General features: G+C 37.1%; 1 protein-coding gene across 1 annotated transcript in view; it reads left to right on the top strand.

Moving 5' to 3' along the window:
* Positions 1-23,803, top strand: part of CACNA2D3 (calcium voltage-gated channel auxiliary subunit alpha2delta 3) — a 1,010,949-nt gene that overhangs the window by 288,439 nt on the left and 698,707 nt on the right. The window contains exon 4 of the mRNA XM_031952127.1: positions 8,505-8,564. Coding sequence (XP_031807987.1) covers positions 8,505-8,564 — 60 coding nt within the window. The remainder of the gene's footprint in view (positions 1-8,504; positions 8,565-23,803) is intronic.

The raw sequence follows: 23,803 nt of genomic DNA on the forward strand, positions 1-23,803 counted from the left end.
CTGCGCTAAAGCCAGGATGGGTGGGAGCAAGGGTGACAGTAGGGTGCACTTCTTCTCTAAATCTTTTATTAAGACCCAGTGTGACTCCTGTTAGCATCATGGAGCACAATCTGACTGAAAGCAAGGCTGCTTCTCTGATGAGCATCTTCTTTGAAATAGCCCTGTGTCTAAGTGTTTACAGCCTGCAGGCAAGAAAACTCTTGTTTGGAGTGTCAAGATGAGTATTCATCACAAATTTAAATTCCTTTACATTTTTCATATGCCTGGAGAAAAAAGATCTTTATGGAAATGAGAAAAGTTGGAAAGGTGACCCAGTTATTAAAACAAAAGCAAAATCATGAGGTCATACACTCAAGTGTCCTTGGATATAAAAGTTGGCTGCTGATAGTGAGAAAGAAGAGAAAGCATTGGAATGGGAATCAAAGATTCCTAGGCATAGAGCTGGGGAGAGAGAACCTTAGAGATCTTCCAACCTAAGAGCTCTATTTTATAGCAGAAAAATCAAGAGATCTAGAAAGTTTAAGGAACATGTCTAAGGCCAAATTGGAATGAATGGAGGAATTAGAATTGGAATCCAGGTCCTCAACCTCCAAATTGAGCACTTTATCTTTTCCTGTTATGGACTCTTAGATTTATTTACAGCTTGAAAGGATCTTGGAAGTCGCCTAATTACATCCTATTTCTGTGGTTCAGAAAATTGAAGGAACTTGCCCAAGAACACAAGACTAAGAAATTGAAGAGTCAGAATTTGAAACTCAGTCTGCTGACTCTGAATCCCATGTTCCTGCCATGATTTAAAGGAATTTCATTTGCATTTCAGCTTTGCTATTTAGCACTTTGTTGACTTTGAGCAAATCAGGTAAAGTTTCTAAGCCTCAGTTTCCTTATTTGTAAAAGGACAGTGTTAGAACAACTGAGTTCTAAAGTCTTTTCTGGTCTTAAAACTATTGTCTTAAATATTAGGCATTAGCATCCAGCTTTCCTTAGGTTTACTTATACAATGATCGATTTTGGGATGGATTTGATCTCAGAGCATCCAACTCTTTTGTTTTGGGGGTGAGGAGAGACTAAGTATTTTGCCAGAGGTCACACAGACAGGAATCATCAGAAGCCAGATTTGGGCTCCTATTCTCTCACTGTATGGTCCTTTTTTACCTCATCTACTTGTTTCCTCTCCAACTTTGGAAATTGGTGGGAGATACAAGTTCACCTTGACTTATTGTTATGTGTTTGTGGAGAGCTAATATTTACAGTGAGAATTAGACTGGAATAACAGGCTCTTTGCTCCCTGAGAACATGATCTCAATTGTTCTTAGAGAATCTTGGCTCTTTGGTTGATCATCTGGTACTCCTCCAGTGCCTCATAAGTTGTGTATGATCTTGTGAACTTAATCTTTTAATTTATTATCTCTGGAGCAATCGGTGTCATGTCAGGAAAGAAGAGATAATATTATCCTCTTCTGAAAATCACAGTTGACAAGACCCATTGCATAAATTCATGCTATCTGCTTAAAAGATTTCCTCAGAGGAAAAATGGCATATTAGACAAAGTCCTATCTATGAAGTCAAGGAACCTGGGTTCAAACCTTGGCTCAATAACTTATGGATTTAAATAAAGCAATTTACTTTCCTGTGTTTTTAAGATAAAATTTATTATTTAACACAATTCAACATATTTAACACAATATATTTACATTAAAAATAAGCCTAAATTTGAGAGTTGGTTAAAATTCCTTTTTAGCTCCTTTAGGACCTGGAAGTAAAAAGGTTTACACCTGCACTCTCTGCATTGAATTAGCACAAGAAAAGGAAGGACTTTGAAAGAAGGAGGGGAAGGGGTAGAGATGTCCTCTTTAATCCACTCTTTTTCCTATTTGTACACATTTGTATGTGTTGTCTGATGGCTAGATTGGGCAGATGGCAGGTATCTGGGGACAGTTTTAGAGTAGGGGATGAGCCATGAGCATTCTAGCCACCTCATCTTTAATTACAGCATTTTCTTAACCTGAGATGCCTTTACATTTTCTAAAAATTTATCTGAATTCTACTGATCCTTCTTTGACATTTTTAGGTCCTAGTGATCCAATATTTTTTTGGACTTAGAGCAGAGGAAAAAGGTCACCATGACTGTTTCAGGGAATTTAGAAGATTCTCATATGAAAGAGAGCGTAGATCTGTCATCTGTGGACTAAAAATGGACAATGAGTAGAGCTGCCAAAGCAGCAGATTTGGGTTTGATCTCAATAAAAAGAGGGATTCTTCTCAATAATTAGCATATTTCCAAAGTACCATGGACTTCCTTTTGGGGTGGTAGGTGCTTCCTTATTGGGGACTTTAACAAAAGGATGGATGGCTACTGGTTGGTCTTTTGGGAGTGGGAGGACCAACTTGGATCCCTTCAGCCTCTGACATTGTGACTCTTTTCCTTCCTTGTCTTTTGACACTTGTCATAGGTTACTAGTAATGTATTTTTTTAAGTTATGTGTTCTATATCTCCATTGAATCCAATCTACATTGTTGAGTGCTAAGTGCATTTATGGGTAATGGAGAAATAAAGGCAAATGTAGAGGCGTCCCTGCCAAAGAAACTTACATCATATTAGGGGGAAATAGCAGGTAAAAGATAAGAATATACAACATAATTTCAAGAGAAAGAGAGAAAGCACTAATAATAAAAGTGAACATCACTTTAAAGTTTGCGAAGCACCTTACTTTGACCCTTATAACAACCTTCTCTGATAGATATTATCATTCTCATTTCATATAGAGGGAAAGTGAGGCTCAGAGATTAAGTGACTTGCCCATGGTCATACCCAGTGACTCCAAGATGGACTCTTTAGTTGCCTCCCATGAATGAGAGCTCAAGAAAAGGCCCCCAGCAGACGTGGTGTAGGAGGCCCATATGCAATGCCCCAAGGTTTCTCCTTCCCTCCTTCAGCTGGGTACATGCTACTTGCATAGGTTAGTGGCCTGAATTGGTGAAAAAGTAGAGCCAGGCTATTGCTCTTGGCTAAACCCAAGGTCACTGAGGAGGAGGGACCATGAGTTACTGTAATCACAGATTACCACAAGGTGGAACTCTGGGATTTTCTAATTTAGACCATTGAGTGGTCTTTATAAATAGCCCAGGTGCAACACAGTGCTCCCCAGATACAGGTCCTGCACTTGAGCCTGACTGACTGGGTCCAGCATTAGGTTTAATGATTTTTTTCTGCTAAGTAGCAGAACCAGGATTCAAATCCAGGTCTTTTGTTCCTCACTCCAGTGGAAGCACAGAAATCTCTGCTAATAGTGATAGTGGCCAGGGGAAGGATAATTGCTACCTGATGGGAGAATAAAACCTCTGCTTTCCTTTGATTCAAAGAATTCTCTGACAGTTCCTTTCATTGGATGGTCATAGAAAAAGACTAGAGGTTGTTTATTTTGCTCCCTTTAATGATCTGAAATAGATTGGTTGGCTTGAAAGAAAATGAAGTTTATCTCTCCATAATGAAGGGTCAGAGCCCTCCTTCTCCTTGCAAGGAAACCATACATCTGGGACCTCAAGTTTCTAAGGGGGAGTTTAGGTTGAATTGTGCCTCCCATAAAAGCATTCCAAGCTTAATCTCTGGCTGAAGACGTGTGTGTGTGTGTGTGTGTGTGTGTGTGTGTGTGTGTGTGAGAGAGAGAGAGAGAGAGAGACAGAGAGACAGAGACAGAGACAGAGACAGAGAGACAGAGACAGAGAGAAATCCTTTCTTCCCTTTTCCTGAATGAAGCATAGGAAAACAAGATTTTTGACTCTTTTCCAGCCTTTTCCCCAAGCAGAAGCATCTTTCTGATTCAGGGCCCCATGAATGTGTCTGTGTCTTTGGCTACTCATTGGTTCCCCAGGTATATCAGAGAATCATTGACTTTAGAACTAGAAGGGATCTTTGAGCGCATCTTTGTGACTAGAAAAATCACCCTCCATGGGTCTGTTTCCTCATCTATAAAAGTAGGACTTGAACTGGATGCCCTTTCATGTCCAGCCACTTTATAATCGATGAGATAGTGATTTAATCCAAATCTTTTGTTGTATAGATGAGGAAACAGGTCTGTAGAGGCTAGATGGCTTGATGAAGAATCTATTGATAGATGACCAAGCTGGGGCATAAGGCCGGACTTTTAGTTCCAGTTCTAATCCTTTTTAGTTTGTTCTAATGTAAGCTCTAAGAAGTAATGACCATCTCATCTATTTTTGTATCTCTTACTGTTCCTAACACATATTTAATGCTTAATTATTCAACGCTTAATAGTTATTAGTTGAAAGAATGAATCATTAGAGCAAATTAATATGTGACTAAATGGTTTGTGGGCAACTAGACGGCCCAGTAGACAGAGCATTTGGGCTGGGAATCAGGAACATTTGTCTTTTTGAGTTCAAATCCGGCCTCAGACACTTCCTAGCTGTGTGACTCTGGGCAAGTCACTTATCCCCGTGTGCCTCAGTTTCCTCATCTATAAAATGAGCTGGAGAAGGAAATGGCAAACCTTTCTTGTATCTCTTCCAAGAAAACTCCACATGGGGTCATGAAGAGTAGGGCATCATTAACTGACCTAAACAATGACAACAACAAAATTAAGATAACAACAACTAGTAGTGACTTTTTAGAATAATTAAAAAAACCCCAACAACTGCATAGCAATAACTGAAAATAATTTTTAAAAATTATTTTTCAATCAACAAACTTTTATTTTCTTTCTCTCCAATCTCCTCTCTTCTGACTTCTGGCAGAGCATTCCGAGCCCTTATTAGTCTGATCAGCCACAGTCGTTCACACTGTAATTTGACTTTAATATAAGTGATGTCATTTTGGTCCTCTTCAAGTACAAAGGACACTAACCAACCAACCTGTTTCCACAATTAAAAAAAAAAAGATATCCTAATAAGAAATATGCATTGTCAAGTAAAGTGAACCCTCACATTAACCATATCTAAAAACGTGTGTCTTGTTCTGCATGTTGAATTTATCACCCTTCTGACAGGAGCAAGGCAGCAAGCTTTGTCTTGGATAGAGTATGATTGAATAAATGAATGAACGAGTAAATGAATGAGTAAGCTAGTACATACTAGAATAAATGAATGTCATGAATGAATGTATGAGTGAGTGAGTGAATGAGTGAATGAATGTGAGCTCTGGAAAACGCTTCCACTCCTTCCACTCTTTAATGAGCCCCCATGATAAATTTTGTCTACTCCAGGCATATTGTAGCTTTGTAGTCTCACAGTTCTTAACCCCCACACAGCAATTTTCTTAATACTGGCCTGTCAAATTCAGCTTTGTTTTATGGTACAGAAGGAAAGTTAAAGATTGCCAAGGCTACAAAAGTAAATATGTGAAAAAGAGAATGATTTCCCCTTGCCTGAGAACTACACCAGGCCTTATGATCCCCCAAAAGGGACCCTTCTCTGAGTCATTGGAATTCCAATTAAATCTTATTGATCCAGAAAAGATGCTTCTTAAGTAATTCCTGAGTGTACCTCTTCATGGTAAGAGCTATTTTAATAAAGGTGAGTGTTGAAGCAGTAGCATGAATGTATTAATCATTCAAGTGGCTGCCTTTGGTTCCCTGCCATGTTCTCTGAGGATGCTTTACTCCAGAGGATTCTCAAAGGATAATGGGATTTAAAACAAAAAGGGTCTTTAAGGATTATCAACTACAATTGAAATTGTTTAATTATTCAGAGAAGGAAACTGAGGCTTGGGGAGATCATAGGGCCTTTCCAAGGTAAGTAATAAAAGAGTTGGGATTTTAAATCTCAGCCCTTAGTATCCTAATAATAATAATTACAAAAACTAAATTAATAATAATTTAAATTCAAATGGCACTTTGAAATTGGCAAGAGGTTTAAGTATCTCATTTAGGTCTTGAAATCACTCTGTGAAGTTAGTCCTATGGTTACTTTTATGTTTATTTTATTTGTTTTACGATCAATTGTGTCTCACTTCATAATCCCATTTGGGTTTTCTCCGCAAAGATACTGGAATGGTTTGCTATTTCCTTCTCCAGCTCAATTTACAGATGAGGACACTGAGACAAATGGGCTTAAGTGACATACTCAGGGTCAGACAGAGAAAGAGAGAGAAAGAAAGGAAAGGACTGATCTGGAATGATTATTTTAGTCCTTGAAAGCAGTATTTGCTGGTGCTAGAATAAGAAATATCTGCGTTCAGATCTTAGTGACTCTCCTATAAAATATTGTATTGAATCCAGTGATCTCTGAGGCACCTTTCAGCTCTTGATCAATGATCCTAAGCAATTTTATCTGTATGGAAATTCTTTCTTTTGTAATTTGAGGGCATGGACAAGATGGCATCCTTTCCTACTTTTAGCAACTTGCAATTGCAAGGAATAAAATTAAAACAAAATTAAACAAACCACACAATGTCCTATCCCTGGGTCAGCAGGAAGTTGTAACCTGTTTCAAACTAAAACTGAATGGATTCTCACTGGACCCTAAAGGCCAGTAGTGTATAGTTTGTGGACAAAATGGATTATTTTTAAAATTTTTATATATTTTTAATATTTTTTAGATTTTGTTTTATTTGAAAAAACTAAGAAAAAAAGAAAAGCAGCAAGGAAGGAAAAAAATAAAATAAAAGCAAAACAAAAGAGAACATTGTCAGGTACTCAGCAGAATATCAGGGATGATTTAAAATATATAACAACAGATCAAGAAACCAGATCAAGAAAGCATATGTATTAGTAGAAGAAATTATCTTCATGAATATCCATTTTTTGTTTACTTCCTTGTAAATTGTTTTGTTCTCTGCTACACACCTTATTTCTTTCCCCCCCTTTCATCTCTCCTATCCCCAAGAAAGCTACAGTTAGGAAAAGATATATTTATGTGTACATATGTAAATATATACATGCATACACATTCTCACATATACACACCCCACATACACACACATCTTTCCCATCCCTACTGCCTCTTTAATTGAATTCTATATCATATATGACATTCAGTTTGTCCATGTTAAGTTCTTTTTCATATTGGCTTTTATATGTGAAATTTTCTGTTAAGTTTGGGTTTGGTTGATAGAAAGTCTGGAAAATCTGCAAGTTTGTTGAATGTCCATTTTTCTCATTCAAAATTATAGATAATTTTTCTGAATATGATATTTTTGGCCACAGGCCTAGCTCTTTTGATTTTCAGGAGATATGATTCCAAGATCTGTGGTCTTTTATTGTAGTTACTGGTAAGTCTTATACAATTCTAATTGTGGCTCTAGCATATTTGAATAGGTTTTTTTTTCCCTTGTTCCTTTTAAAATTTTCTCTTTGATCTGGGATTTTTGAAATTTGACAATAATATGTGTTTTCACAAAAGGTCTCTTTGAGTTAGTGATTGGTGGATTTTTTCCCCCTCATGTTCTATCACTCCAGGACAATTTTCTTGGATTATTTCCTGCATTATTGTGTCAAGATTCTGTTTTTGGTCAGAACTTTCTGGCAGTCCAATTATTCTTATGTTTTCTCTTCGTGATCTGTTCTCCAGATCTGTCATTTTTCTTATATTTCACATCCTTTTCTTTTTTCTCACTCTTTATAATCTGTTTTGGTATTTTTGGCCTCTAATACCTTTACTGGCTTCCCCTTGCCTGATTCTAATTTTCAAAAAAATATTTTCATCTTTGACATTCTGTATTTCCTTTCTAGTTGGTCAAATTTTCCCCCCATAATCTTTTTCTTTTTCTTGCATGGTTTTTCTTTTTCTTTTTAGTTTTTTCTCTCATTTGATTTTTAAATTTTTTTTTTGACTTTTTCTAAAAATTCCCTTTGGATAGAAAGCCATTCACATTATCCTTTGGGCCAGAAGCTTTTTTTTTTTTTTTTTTTTTTATTAAAGTGTCCTCCTCTAAAGATGAAGAAGATGAACCCTCGTCTCCCCTGTTCCCATAGTATGTTTAAATGGTGGGGTTCCTTCACGTTTTTCAATTCATTTTTAGTGTAAGCACCTCTAATCATGGTGCCTCTAGCTTCCCTTCAGCTTTCCACTCTGACCGGGAACCCCAAAACAGAAGCTCTCCGCTTTTGCAAGTGCCCACAACCAACAGCATCCATGCTCATAAAAGGCTTCATAAAATTCCATCAAAAAATCTTGTATCCGTCCCTTTCAGAGATAGTTTTAGCCTGGGAAGGGGCTTTAAAGGTAATTTTTTCTAAGCCTGAAACAAATGTCCAGAAAGATTGTTGGATCATTCAAGATAACCAGTACAACTCAGGAGTGATAGAATTCAAGCCCAGCTCTCCTGGCTCTACATTTTCACTCTACAATATGTAATTTTTAGGGCAAACCAATAATAAAGTAATTTTTTGGTAAAATAAATGAAACCTACATGTTCATGTTTGTCACCTGGAATGAGAACTCCATCATCTTACTTTTTGGAGACACAAATTGTTGCCCAGATTTCCAGACAACCAAAGTATTTGCTGCGCCACAGTTTCTGACCGTTGTTATTTTTGTTATTCCAGCGTCTTGTGGAAGCTGCAGAAGAGGCTCACCTGAAACATGAATTTGATGCTGATTTACAGGTAATTGCCAACATTTGGACTTGATGTTTTTTTACCGGTTCTCTATTATCGTAAGTGGAATTCCATGCAGCAGATGATGGACGTGAAAGGTTATAATGAATGCTGCCATAAATGGAGTGAATGATTATTATCTCTATCCTTGATATGTGATGGAATACTAGTTCCCATGGTATTCTGTGGCAGCAAATTAAGCCCTTGAATAGTGTAATAATTCTTTCAATTGTCAATACTCAGCAAATATTTATTAAGCACCTATTATGTGCCAGCCACTGTGGTGTGGGGGAAGACAAATATGGAAAAAAGATAATGCCTTCCCTCAAGGAGTTTACAATCTAATGGGGAAGACAACCTAAAAGGAAGCTGAAGTTATATGTATGTATATGTATGAAGTATGTAGAAGGAGGCATGAAACAAAACTCAAAGATGTGCCCCTTTAGTGCTTCTGGGTAAGATACAAGTTGTTCTGAACTAAGTTCCCTACTTTAGTGGAAGTTTTAGCTTTACCATTCAGGACTTTGCTATTGTGATATGCTGACTATGTTCTTAACAGAGTGGAAGAATTAATAAACCTGAATTTCTTAATTCATAAAAAACAGAGGCTTTGGATTCTCACAAGATCAGTCTCATTTCTGGGCATTTTGAGGTCTCTCAGATAAATCTAGGATAATTTAGATGTGGTGAATGAAGCACAATCAGTTGTACTCCTGGATTCACTCATCAAGACTGGAAAGAACTGGCAAGGAACTGGCAGGAACTGGCAAGAGTTTAAGAACACATAGATCTAGATCTCATGTGAATGGGCTTGGGTCTGGTTCAAGTATGAGAAGTCTTGTATCAGCATTGGGCAGATGGTGACATGGTTTGATGACTGTCTGAATTATGAAATTTAACACATTTAGGAGAGGGGTGGCCAGGGAAGAGTATTTTGGTTTGGGAACTCACAGGTGGATAAATGGAGCTATAGAAGAGTTGAGTAGTATACATTTCAAGCAACAATCATAGGATTCAATCAGTCAGTTGATCGATCACTTGATTCATCTGATTATAGCTCTAGAGCAGGAATAGGATGGGAGGTTCCATTCAGGGAAGAGAGAGAATGACTATGGTGGAGTGTGAAGCACAATCAGAGCTCCTGGGATCATAGCAGGACATAGGGCAAACTTCTCAGGACAGCTAGAGAAAGTTAGAATGAGCCAATGAAAGCCAGGGGGTCTTCATTCATCAAGTGGACAATCAACAGGTACTGGTTAGAGACCTACTATCTGTTGGACCACTGAATGCAGTGGCCACAATCACAGCAGCATTTGCATTTGACCTACTTTAACTTTAGAAAGCCCTGCCTGACATCCTGTCTGTCCATGTTGTGAGACTGTAGAATGAGCCACTATTGGAAGTTCTGGTTTCATGTCCCGGAGAAGATTGAAAAATATGAAAATGACTGTTCATCTGGGATCAGCTGCTCCAGTCCTGGCTAGAGATCAGAAGATAAAAGGAATCTGCTCCTGCAGTCATTCTTTTCTATAAGAGAAGAAAAATGTGCTCTGAAAAGTGCAAAAAAATATGAGATGATGCGACCATTGTTTCTTGGCAAGCTATTTTAGCTTCTTTGAGAATTTGCTTTGTTCCTGCCTTTCATTATTGAAGCTTTAAAATAAAACTTGGATGTGACTATAAAGAAAGCTCGATGGTGGGAAAGGGACAACACACACCTATTTAAATCCTAGGCTACTCCCCTGTTCTCTAACAAGCCTAGAGCACACAGCCACTGAAAGGTTAGCCCTTGGAGGCTTACCCTGAATTCTAGGACTGATGGTCATTCCATGAAAGGCTACAAGAAGTCACTCTTATGTCCTCTCTTTCTTCCCCCAAATCTCTAGTCTCTTGAGTTAAGTGAAGACACAAACTTATTTTTCCCTTAAAGTGAACCCTGACATCCCTTAGCCCAAATATGACTCAGTTACAATCTTGGGATCATAAGTCTACTGTTGTGAAGAACCCCGAAGTCATTAAGTCAAATGCCTTCATTTTTAAGTTGATGAAACTAAAGTCAAGGTCTTCATGAGACTTTTTTAAGGTCATGCAGGTACTGTCAGAGCTGAGATTTGAACCTAGACATTGAATTTAAAGCTAGTGTTCTTTCCAGTGTTTTGTACTGACTTCCCTGAGTCTCTGGTCTCCTGAAGCATCCTGCTGTATTCTGGGGTTAGAATTATGGTTTTATAGTAATTTGTACCCATCCTACTCCCACTCATATTGCAATAACTCAAATGCCTACAGAATAGGTTTCTTCTCTAGAGTGTCTCACATTACAGGCTGGGCTGAGACCTCCTAATGGCCAGAAGGAAGGTCATAGGTTATACAAACCCATCCATAGAACCAAGGGAGTCTGCTCCTTCAGTATAATCTCAATAACCATGGGGTTCTAGAGAGAGGTTATCTTGCAGTGGTCAGAGCTACAGGGACACATAATGAGTAGAATGGTTTTGGACCCTTTGTTGGAACCAACTATAATGGCTCTTCACCAGTCACCATTGGATAATGACTTGCTTGACATACAGGACATCAGTATAGTCCCTAAAGACACTGAACATGGGTTGTTGCTGTTGATACAAATGATTTGAATAAAGACATTGGAATAGACCCAGGAAGGTGGAAGAAGCCAGCATACCTACTGCAATAACTGCACCTCTTTAAACTTCACATCCAATATGGAGGTCTTTGCTGCCATTGGGTTCTGGGTCTGAGTGATCACTCCTGTGTGCCTAGACAGTACTGACTGACCCTGGGAGGGCTCCGGGGAAGGCTAGGATGCAGTAGAACTGTTCCACTAATGAGTTCTTGGCCCAAAATATCAATGAGAACTCCAACAATGGCTTATCCCGGACACCCCGGCAAGTTTGAAACTCAACATGGATGATTACTTGTTCAAGGTCACATAACTCATAATTATTCCTTCAGAAGCAGAATTAGAACTCAGATTCTTCTTACCTCTTGCTTAACATTTTCTCTATTATATTACTTATATTCACCTAGTATTATTGCAACTTTTTCACCTAATACAAATAGGTGCAAATAAAAGTACCACAAAATACAATAATACAAACCAACAAGCATTCATTAAGGGACTGAAGCTAGGGTTAAGCCCTAGCTATTAAAAAAAAGGAAGGAGCCCCAGCCCTCAAATGGCTTGCCTTCTATTGGAGAAAACAATACAGATGACAAATATTAGTATATAAAATAATGATAAAAATGATTACCATTTGGGGGGAGGCATCAGCAGCTGGATTTGCCATAGAAACTTTAATTCCATATCCCCCAGTGAATCTTTATCCTTATAATATTCTTTAAAAAGTAGATCTTTGCATTTAGGGGCACTTTCTGTTTCTGGGAATGGAGCTCTTTGAAGTCTCATCTCTTCTGCCTTCTGTCCCTAGCTGTGTTCAGTCAAAACATATATAGAGAAAAATAAGAGGAAATGGGGACCTTTGAGTACAGATGTGGTTTAAAAAAAGGAAAGAATACGAATCCATTTTCAAGAGTGTTATGGATGTGTAGTTCATTTTTTAGACCTCAGAGAAGAGCAAAGACTGCTTTGGTGAAGAGTGGTTTTTAGCCAGATCCAGTGAGATGCTGGAGTCACCGTGGGTGGCAGCTCTGCTGTTTTGGAAGGAAATTCTGAGCCGCCGGAGCTTAGATGCAATGGATGGATGCTCCGAATAGGCAGGTCAAAGCCAGAGGATGTCGGCAGTTTTGTTGGGACAGTGAGATCCTGGGCTCAGCCTGGCTTGGTTGTTTGTTACCGACATGGTCCATTAGAGCGAATCAATTGTTCATCTTGATTCCAGTGACCCCTTGGCAGCCCTTGCTGGCTGATCATTGTTTTCTATAAAAATCTCATCACCTCATCAGCTCAATATGAAGTATTGAGCAGGATGATTTGGTGGCGACATTCAAGTGCAGGATGGGAGTGGGTGGGCTGGGTTGGGGGGCAACGGAGCTGAGAATAGGTTTGCTTAAGATACAAACAAGTAAAACACTCAAGTTATTGAGACCTTCTTGGTTTCTTTAAAGTTGTAAATGCCTTTTGAGTACTCACTGGCCAACCTCCTGCTAAAAAAAAAGCCAGAAACATCAGAGACATGGCTAACAATGAGCGATTGTTGTTCCTGAGGCAGTACACACTGTGATTAGGGCAGTTTGCTCAATGCATCTTTAGACCAGCTTTTAAAGCTGGGAGAATATGATCTAAGTGGACCCTAGGAGGCCTAGGGAACCCTCACAATGTTGCCATTAGAAAGGCTTCTGGGGAAGGAGGAGACGTTATCAGGGCAGTTCTGGGTTCTAGAAATGTTTGTTAGGGATGCTACCATTAGTGGGGCTGGGAGGACATCCCATAGATTTCTTTTTAATCATTTTCTAAGGAGATGATAGACTCGGTTTCCCCCTCTAGCCATTGAAGTACTAGTGCTTTTAACACCTTCTAAAAGTGGTGGTTTTGTCAAAAGTCCTTGTTGTCTTTCCCTGGCTCCAGTGGGTTTTCTATAAAGTAGGGACTGGATCTGGGATTTTATTGCTACAGAGAAATCTTAACTCAGGGATTTCTATGTACTGATATATGTTGGAGACCTCTCTGCAACTTAGAGAAGGTTTTATAATCAAATTAGTTTGCATTTAGTATACTTTGTATTGAAAGGCAGCTGTGGATGGGAGCTGAGACAACTGGCCTGGACATAAATCCGGCTCTGGGAGGCTGGCAAGCTGCTTCCCCTGCCCCCACTCTGCTTATCATCTCCCTCCTTCTTCTGACATGGAAACCACATCCCAGCTGACATGAACTAGCTTGGAGTGTTCCCAGATTCTAAAAGGAACTGGAAATTTTGGAGCCTGAAGTCTCTGTTTTTCTTTCAAAATTGTAGGTAACATTTGTTAAATTTCTTTTTCCCTCACTTCAGGCTAACACTTGGCTATGCTGTAGAATTGGGAGCATCAAAACACTTGTAAATGGTGTAGAATTTGGAGCATCAATTTATGGTTGAAAGGTTGATCCTAGAAGTCTTCTAGTTCACTTTCCACATTTGCAGGTGCACTCATTGAGGCAGTGAAAATGGCAAAAGTGCTACTTCAATTCAGTCAGGGCCTGCTGACTCCATGTCCAATATTCTTTCTATAGCTGCACACAACAGGAGAGAGAGTGTGTGTATATATATGAAAGAGAGAGAGAGAAAGAGAGAGAGAGAGTAGCAATCTCAATGTTGGAGGATTCTCTTCTATACTGACAGATCTCATAATTTGTGAAGGGCAGAGAAGACAAGTGTTTTTACCCAGAAGTCACTGCCCTTGTTATCACCAAACTGCAAATACCTGCCTTTCTTAGAAAAACAATCATCAGGGCTTTGCCATCCCCCTGAGAACTTCAAGGGTGGAAGAGCTAGTAAGAAGGCTAGAGGGGGAATCCAGTGGTCTGAGATGAGTAGTTTCTGATGAGTCCCTAGCCTTGCTGGCCGAGAACTCTGTTCTGCTCATTGATATCACTCTAGTATCGCAAAGTTCCCATTTGCTGCAATCTTTGTGACATGAGATGTTCCAGGGAGACTGAGGGGGTGAGAATTAGGCCTTGGGGACCAATGCCAAGCAAATCAAGGGAGGCTCTTGCTTTCTGATTCAAAAGCCATCTGTTAAAAGAGAACATGTATTGGATGAAAAAACGAAGCAAAATAAAGTCAGATTAGTGCTGATATATGAATAAGGGCCCTGAGAAGGTATTCCTGCCTTTGTTCCATGCTGAATAGTGTTTTCCCAAATAGGTTGCTTCCTGAAGCAGTCCTGGGAAATGAAGAGAGAAAGCATTTGTCCATTTCTGTGTAAAGATGGATGATATTTGTCTGAGGTTTCATTGTGTCCTGCTTTAGTGGAGTGCTTTAGAACTAAGGTGCAAATAATACTCAAGAGTCTAGAAGAGCTGGTTCAAACTCTGCTTTTAACACTTACTAGCTGTGTGCTCCTGTGCAGTTTTTAAAAGTGTAGGTTTCAGAGTGTGGTGGGATATACTTCTGCTGCTCCAGACACAGTCAGTAAGCTTGCCTTTACCACCTACAAGCTGTGTGACCCTGAGCCCATTGAAAAAGCAAAGTGACCTAGAGGGTAGAACACTAGATTTGAATCTAGTGAGACCTGGGTTCAAATATCACCTCTGTCACTTACTAGGTGTGAGCATAAGAAAATCCTTTAACCTCTCTCTGCCTTAACTCCCTGCCTCATGGGGCCAACATGAGACTTAAGTGAGATAATGTCTGGAAAACTGAGTTAGTGATGGTGGTGATCTATAATGGAAGGAAGCCCAAAGAGAAACAAGTATGTATAATCAACTTATCTCAGAGAGCCCTCCCTGCAATATCCCTGAAGCCCGTGCCTCAAAAAAGGGTCCAGGGTTCTTGCTCAAAATGATTTCTAGTTTGTAGGATTTTCTCTCCCCCTTCTTTACAAACATTGAGTAATAACTTTCCACACATAGAAATTATTTATTTGAAAAAGGATTAAGGTAAATAATGTCTCCAGAACCTTGGTTAAAAAATGATCACTTAGAAGTGAATAGAACGAGGAGAACATTGTACACAGCAAAAGCAAGATTATATGGTGATCAATTATATGGAGTAGCTCTTTTCAACAGTGAAGTGATTCAGGCCAGTTGCGGTACTCTTGTGATGGAGAGAACCATCTGCACCCAGAGTGGGAAGTGAGTGTAGTTCACAGAATAGTATTTTTACCATTTTGTTGAGTTGAATTTTGTTTTATTTCTCCTTTTTTTCCTTTTTGATCTGATTTTTTTTGCGCAGCATGGTAATTGTGGAAAGATGTATAGAGGAATTGCACATGTTTAACATATTGGATTATTTGCTGTCTAGGGGAGGGGATGGAGGGCAAGGGAGGGAAAAAATTGGGAACACAAGATTTTGTAAGAGTGAACGTTAAAAATTATCTATGCATATGTTTGGAAAATAAAAAAAGATCACTTAGTCAACATCTTGGATTCACTCTAAGAGCTGCAAAACACCCAGAATTAAGGGTAGGCAAGTGGCCTAAGGTGCTGCAGGTATCAGGGGCACAGGATAACTCTTTTGAATATTACTTTTAAAAATAAAATAAATAAGAGTATGCATTTGACTTGTAATTTCATTTGTAACTGAAGGTGAGTGAACTCCCTCCACTCAGTTTATAGTCCTAAAGAGATGCCTAGAACACTGAAATGTTAAGTCACTTGTTCACTGGCACATAGTAATTTTGTATTAACGATGGCACTGGGCTTCAGGGCTTTCTAATTCCTAGGTCAGTTTTCTATTCACCAAGCCATGTGCCTATCATTATCAACATCATCATCATCATCATCATCATCATCATCATCATCATCATCACTATCATTATCATCATCATTATCCATCATCACCATCATCATCATCATCATCACCATCATCATTATCATCCATCATCATTATCATCATCACCATCATCACCACCATCATCATCACCATTCATGTACCTTTTACATGTCAGAAAATGCTGTTTTCCATGGGCTTGAGTGGTGTCATGTTGCACATATTAAGTCTGAGAGTTTTTTTGGGGAAATAATCAACACACAAGTAGTGCAATTTTCCAACTTTTCAGCACACAGACATGGCCTCCATCATCTATAGAATATGTGACTGCGGCTAGATGCACACACATGTTTGTGATATGGCACATGGAAAATACGAATGGCACAGGCCCAGAAAAAAGGTGTGGATGAGCCATTAAGTGAAAGAGAAAGATATGCTGGAGAACCCGTGTCATCCTCTGGTGCACACCGGAGGAGATCCCAGCAATGGCCCTCAGCATGTTGAGTGGACCCTCTGGGGAGAGTTTATGGGAGAATGCAGACGTAGTTCCTACAAGTCTGTGTGGTGGAGGCAGGTAGGGACTGTGATCTCTATTAAATGAATTGCTTCCTGCCCTGCAGAGTTCACCGATCCAAGTCTCTGTCTCTGTCCTGAGTAGCCATCTACTCTGAGCCATACCCATTCCAAAACAGAATATCTTCTCCTACATCCCTAACAGGGGCCATTCAGTCTTCCGAAGCCCTTGCCAGTGCCATAGTGCATATAATGCTAAGCTTATAGTTAGGAAAATGAGTTCAAATGTAACCCTAGACTTGTACTAGCCTTGTGACCATGGGCAAGTCACTTAAAGTCTGCCTCAGTTTTCTCAATTGTAAAATATACCTTCTTTACAAGATTGTCGTGAGGATCAAATGAAATAATATTTGGAAAATGTTTAGCATAGTGCCAACACATAAATGCTTATTCCTTTCCCTATTTCTCTTCATCTCCCAGTAATCAGTGAGGAGATTACTTCTACCTCTAAGACAGCCCTTTGTTATTTGGGAGCACTCATATTCTAAAAATGTTGCAACATTATGTTTTATCTTATATGCATAGGAAATAAACAACCGAGAAGTACTAAAAGATAGTTTTAGTTCTTCTTTAGGTTCTGTTTATTGTAAATATCTCCAGTTCTTCCATATAATCTTCACCTAGTCTTGTCTTGAGAGTGCTCACCATTACGACCTCATCTTCACTGACATCTCTTGCAAATGTTTTTTCCTAAAATATGATCCTCCAAACTGTAAGAATGAAATCCTCCATAAACAAACTAGCCACTGCAGAGAAGGAGACTCTCATCTCCTAAGTCCTGAATACTATTACCCTCATTATGTCACTTAAAATCTCTCTGCCTTTTCGTTTTTCATTTCACAGAATTGACTCCAGTTAAATCCTCACAGATTTCTCAGAACTAGCATCTTGCCAAGTCATATATGCATACATACAATGGTTTCTTCTGTAGACTCATCGCACTGTCTCTCTAAGACCACTATTGCAGGTTGAATTCTTTGATGGCCACTTCCTCTTGTGATCTATGTTCCTTGTGGTGTGTCCTACCTATGACAGCGATCTGGTGTCTCCCCTGACCAGGAATGGCTAAGACGCAAAGGAGAAAGGAGAAAGATCTTTACCACTAGGAGGAAAAAGCCATCACATGAAGTTGGTCATTAGCTTCATTTTCAAATTCAAAGGACAACACATTTAAAATTCCATTTCCCTATTTATCCATAAATGCATATAGGTTCTCTCTTTCATGAACAAACTTGCATATACACAGATAAACACAAATAATTTTGGGTGAAACTCATTCAGAACAAAGTAAAATCAATTAATTGTAATTATGTCAATAAAGTTTAGAGCTATATTTTTCACATAAAAACTTTTAAAATTCAGTATATGTAGAGATATTCATTATATTCAGGGACATTTATCAGTAAGAATGTCAACATCTCTTTCTCTTTCTTTTCCTCCTTCTCACCCTCTCTCCCTCTCTTCTTCTTCTTGTTTTTATCCTTCTTTTTCTTGTCTTTGTCTTCTTGTTCTTCTTTTTTCTCTTCCCTCTCCTTCTCTTTCTCCTCCTGCTTCTGCTTCTCCTTCTCTTCCTCCTTCTTCTTTTCTGTTTCTCTTTAAAGAAATGCACAAGACCCTTTTCAGTTTAATTTGAATTATTTCATCTTATGTCTAGAAATTTACAAAACAATAAACTTATCTGTTTTGTAGTATTTGCTGATAGAATTCTGAGATTTAAATGCTCATGCAGAAAATTTAAAATTTGGCTCTTATGAATTATAATAAGTTAGCTACAGAAACCCTCGATTATGTCCTTTTTTTGCTGCAATCATTTATTTTATCTGCTTTAGAATTGGTCTTTCCACATTTGGATACATACATTAATTTTTCATGATAAAAGCACAGTTTTATCATGTTGGAGTATTGAACATACCATTGATGAGAAGTCCATTTCCCCAGCCTCGCTTTGATCATAGTCCATAAGTTTCCAATGATATTTAAATCAGGTGAGTTTTCAAGCCACCAGGATATGTTTGTCTAGATCTTTGGGGTAACTTACCTTTTGTGACATGTGGCACAGTGCAAGGTTATGTTGCAGAATCCCTTTTCCATTGAAAAACTTTTAAAATTTTGCAACAATTCTGTCTCTTAGCATGGCAAAATATTTCACAGAGTCAATAATTTTCTTTCTGGGCTTGTTCAAAATAAAAAAAGTATTCAAAAAGTTTTGGGTTAATATTTTACATTCCAATGAAGATGTTCATTTCTTGTCTAGACTATTTTTGACAATGGTTTTGGTAAGGCCTTTAATGGAAAAAAAATATTAGTCAAAAATAATCCTTTTCCAAATGTTGCTCTTCCAATCTTTTTTATTGTTTTACTCCTGAAAGGCTTCTTCTTTTTCCCTTCATGGAAATGGTTAGCTTTCCCCCTATCACAAATCATCTCAATATTATTCCCACTTCAAGAAGTTTATGTTGTGCCAGAAATTATGTTGAACTAACAAATTGGGCTTACAGACTCTTCTGAAAGATTTTGTTTGTTTTTTGAAAATTAGCTAGGCCAAAATAACTGTTTGGATATGTACACTAATATTGTATTTAATTTATACTTTAACATATTTAACATGTATTGGTCAACCTGCCATCTGGGGCAGGAAGTGGGGGGAAAAATTGGAACAAAACGTTTGGCAATTGTCAATGCTGAAAAATTACCCATGCATATAACTTGTAAATAAAAAGCTATAATAATAATAAAAAAGAAAATTAGCTAGGCTATGTCTGTGAAAAGACTTGTTAGTTCTTGGTATTGTTTTCCTTTTTTGACCATGTTTGATTGTACTTAAGTGTGGCTATTTTTTTTTCCATTATGGACTTGATCTTTGACATGCTTGACTTCCAGACTCCAACAATTGCTATAATATTTCTAACATCCATTAAAGTGTATTCTTTAAGGGTTACATCTGTTTTTATATTTCCTTAGAATGCTAGCTTTTCTTAGAAGCCATAGAATTAAAAGCACAAATAAGAAAGCAATATAATTTGGACATATATTACAAAATCTAGTACTCATCTGACTGAGAATTAGCCAGCGGTGAGGTCTGGTTTTATATGTCAAGTTCAGATGTTCTGGCTCATTCTTGTGTTCATAGAGGCACACGTTTATAGCCATTATTGTCACAAAATAAAATCTCACCACAATCTATTTTGTGCCAAGTAATTTCACATACTCCATGTATTGTTTGTCATACTCAACTATGCACAGAAGCAACAGAGCATATTTACAGCATCCAGACTCAGCTAATACAATAAAATTAATGCTTATTGTTGCAGAAGACCCAGGCAGCAATCTCTCATTTATGAGAAAGAACATGCACTATGCTGATTTTATTTTTATTTTTTCTATAAATTATTCCATTGACATTTTTATTGGTATAAAGTTAAAACTGCAGATTAATTTACATAATATTTTCATTTTTAATATATATCACATATCCATCATCAATATATCACTCATTAAAACAGAAATACCTATTCAATTATTTACATATTGATTTATTTACTTAAATAATGCCTTATAATTATATTGATGAGACCATCTATATTACTACACCACTGATATCAAATGCATTTTGTTGTAATTTTAAGTTATATTTGGATTTACTTGTTTTCTATTTCTATAGAAAATCTGATGAATTATGGATTTAATTTGCACTCAGCTAATTTGGTAGGCATATCTATATGCCATCTTTTTTCTTCTTATTTGGTTGAGATAGACTATTATATTATCCATACATTGAGATAATTCCTCCTCTTTACCATTTTGTGTGCATTTGATTCCTTTTCCTTGATTTATTGTTCTATAAAACACTCCAAAAATCATATCAAATAGTTATAATGAAAGTAAAGATCCTTTATAACACCTGATCATAAAAGGAAATCTTGTGTTTCCTATTGCAAGTCATCCTGGCTTTTGCTTTTTTAAATTAGATTTTAAAATTTCATATTAAAGAAAGATCCTTTCATACTATGCTTTTTATTATTTTTAAAATGATAAATGAGTGTTGAATTTTATAACTCTCTGTTCATCAGTGAACATGATAGGATGATTTTTAAAATTTTATTAGTTATTTTGCTTTTTGTTTCCCTAAGATTCTACCATTCTTCCTTTTATTAATCTAGCTTGATCTTTTAAAAATATATATTATTTATTTTAGCATTTTTCTAATTTGTTTTTGATGTAATTTTTAATCACATTTTTAATGTGATGTAATTTAATAAATATTTTGATAATTTATAATGGTAACTTTTATTGTATGGTTTTTAATTAGTGGGAAATGACTTGGAAATAATTGGAAGCATTTTTCTTCCTGAGACAATTTGAAATAAATATTCTTAAACTATTAAAATTAATCCAATAATTATCATCATCATAAAATAATAATAATAATGAGGATAATGATACCGGCAATGTTAATTTTATATATGCTATGCAAAAATAGTCATATAATATTCAGAGATGGTAAAATCCTTTAAAAATGGTAATATAAAGGCTAGCAATCTGGAAGTTAATTAATGAATAAGCACTTTTGACATGATTGCTATGAGCCAGACACAGGCAAGAGCCCAATGCAACCTACCAATTTTGTGACCTTGAGCAAATCAATGAAGCTGTCTGAGTTTCTGTTTTCTTGATCAAATAAGGACAGTGATATTTAAATTTTGTATAGTACTTGTTAGTATTCTTATTATTATTTATCCTTTAAGTAATAATTCTGTGTTTGAAAAATTTTAACAAGTTTTCATTTAAATCAAGAAAACTGATTATTTATTAAATCCTAACCTATAATAATGTGATACTCAAACCTGTGAAATGATCATTTGCAGGTTTATTTTCTATAAATAGCAATCACTGAGCTACAATACAGTATAATGGAGTTCCAGCAATATGTCAGAGAGAAGGGCAGCAAGAAAATTTTAGAATAAAGAATAACAACTATAAATCTTCAGGAAAACAACTTCATAAAAAAGATAAAAAATGACAAAACATGGAAAAAAAAACAAAATTAAAAACAATTTCAATAAATCTATGGATTTTAGAAAATTACAAAAAAGAGAAATAAAAATAACATACTATAAGCAAGAATTTAAAAGGAACCTTTAATGATTTTATTGATCACTAACACTGAAGTGTGTGGAGGAATAAGAAATGATGCTGAGGTAACAGTAGGAAGTACCACTTGGGACAAGGCTCTCTGGAAAGTGAGGATTCCAGGAAATATAATTAGAAGCATATTTGGGGGATTGCTTCTGCAAAGATATGGGATTGGGAGATGGAATATTATGTATGGGAAACAGCACATTGATCAGAAAATTGGAAAATTGACTGCATGAAGGAGAACGATATGCATCATTCTAGAAAGTTATACTGAAGCTCAGTTAAGAAAATCTTCAAATGCCAATTCGAGGAGATTATATTTTATTTTAGATTATGTGTTCTTAATATTGGATCCATGAACTTAAAAAAATTCAGATAATTAGATTTTTTTAAAAAAATATTTTTCTAGTCTATTTTAAGATGAATATTAAGGCATTGTACTGAAAAAGAGCCCAAAGGCTTCAAAAACTCCCACAGCATAGAAAAGATTAAAAACTCTATCCTATAGAGCACTGGAGCTGAAATCAGGAGGATTTGAGTTCAAATCTGGCCTCAGACACGTAACACTTCTTAGCTGTGTGACCCTGGGCAAATCACTTAACCCCAATTACCTCAGAAAAAAATGTCTTAGAATCACTATGGAGCCATTGACATTTCTTGAGTATAGGTAGACTGATGCTTTAAGATTTTAAGTGTGGTGACTTGGTGAAAGATTTGAGAAAGAAGTGATTGAATTTAAAGAGATTGATGAAGATTATATTATAATGGTCCAGTAGAAAAGTAAGTACCTTGGATGATAGAAAGATGCAAAATGATGAATCTCTGCCCTTGAAAGGCTTTCATTTTATTGTAAGTAGAGGCATTCCAAAGAAGTATAAAGTAAACAGTGAACTGCTTCCTATAACAAAATTTATTGTGCTTTATTTTGTTTTGCTTTTATCAAATTGGATTAAACTATTACTTAAATAACTATATGTCTTTGAATGTAAGAAACTGAAACTCAATAAGAGTAAGGTCTAGAGAGGAAGGGATATTCTATTTCAATAAGGGTGCAAGCCAGGGATTGAATGACCTAGTATAAAAAAGAATTTTGAACAATCTGTGGGTCCACTAAACAATCTGGATCCAAGAAGCCCATGACTGTTAATCACCCAGCATTCTACCCCTGACAAACTACTGCTCCACCCCTAGTCTTGTCATACTGTGATAATACTTTATGCTTCTGTAGTTCAAGTTTTGTCTATCTTCCAACAGAAGTATCTTTTTGGCAGTGAGATGATATAAATAGACCTGCATCTGCTCAGAATCCCATCTCACAGAATATCACTTGTTAAGAAAACCTGGCCATCACAATTGTGAGGTCAAGGGGGATCAAAGGTGGAAGCGTGTGACAGGTTGAGAACAGCCATGTATTCTGTACAGCTGTGAGTATATTTTCTCCAGCTGTTACCCTTGCTGGAAGCTGTTTGCCTCGAGCCAACTATTGTCATGGACTTCTGTGGCAGTCATGATCTGATCCCTTCTTAACCTGAAGTATCCCTAGAGTTTCCAGACTGCTGGAAAAGATTACAATAGAATTAGAACTCAGTGATCATTTATGAAACATTTTTTGACTTTATGTTCTTCCCTCCCCCTATAGTGCATGGGCTCCCTTTTGCCTTGACTTTAGATGAGTTTTCTCCACAGTCACAGAGTCTTAATAATTTGCACAAAGCAGATGTTTTGTGCAGGAAAATAGGGACTCATGGGAGTATATAGGTATCCATTTGGGTTGGAAGTCTGGCCTAATCTGGTTGGTTTATTCAAAGCTAGGGAAGTTTTTCAACTGGTCCAGGGTGGCCTCAGTATGTACTTGTTCACCCATGTGATTCTAAGGTTCCTCTTGTATCTTGTCAAAATATTCTCACGCTCTGAACCTTTTGACTCACTTTAGACATGAAAGATCCAGTCTCTTGTCTCTGTAGGAATGGTTCCATTTATCTTGCTAGTTTCCTCAAGAGAATCCTCGAGTGATCCTCAGGAAATTAGCATGTGGATAAATGAAAGATCTCTTGGTCTGGGATCATAACAACTGGTCTTGAATCCATCTTCTTTCTTTTCTTTAACATGTAAGGTGCTATTGATAAATAGGGGGAGAATCAGCACTTAAAATAGGAACAT

The sequence above is a fragment of the Sarcophilus harrisii genome, chromosome 1, assembly GCF_902635505.1.
Source record: "Sarcophilus harrisii chromosome 1, mSarHar1.11, whole genome shotgun sequence".
In the NCBI taxonomy this organism is placed as follows: domain Eukaryota; kingdom Metazoa; phylum Chordata; class Mammalia; order Dasyuromorphia; family Dasyuridae; genus Sarcophilus; species Sarcophilus harrisii.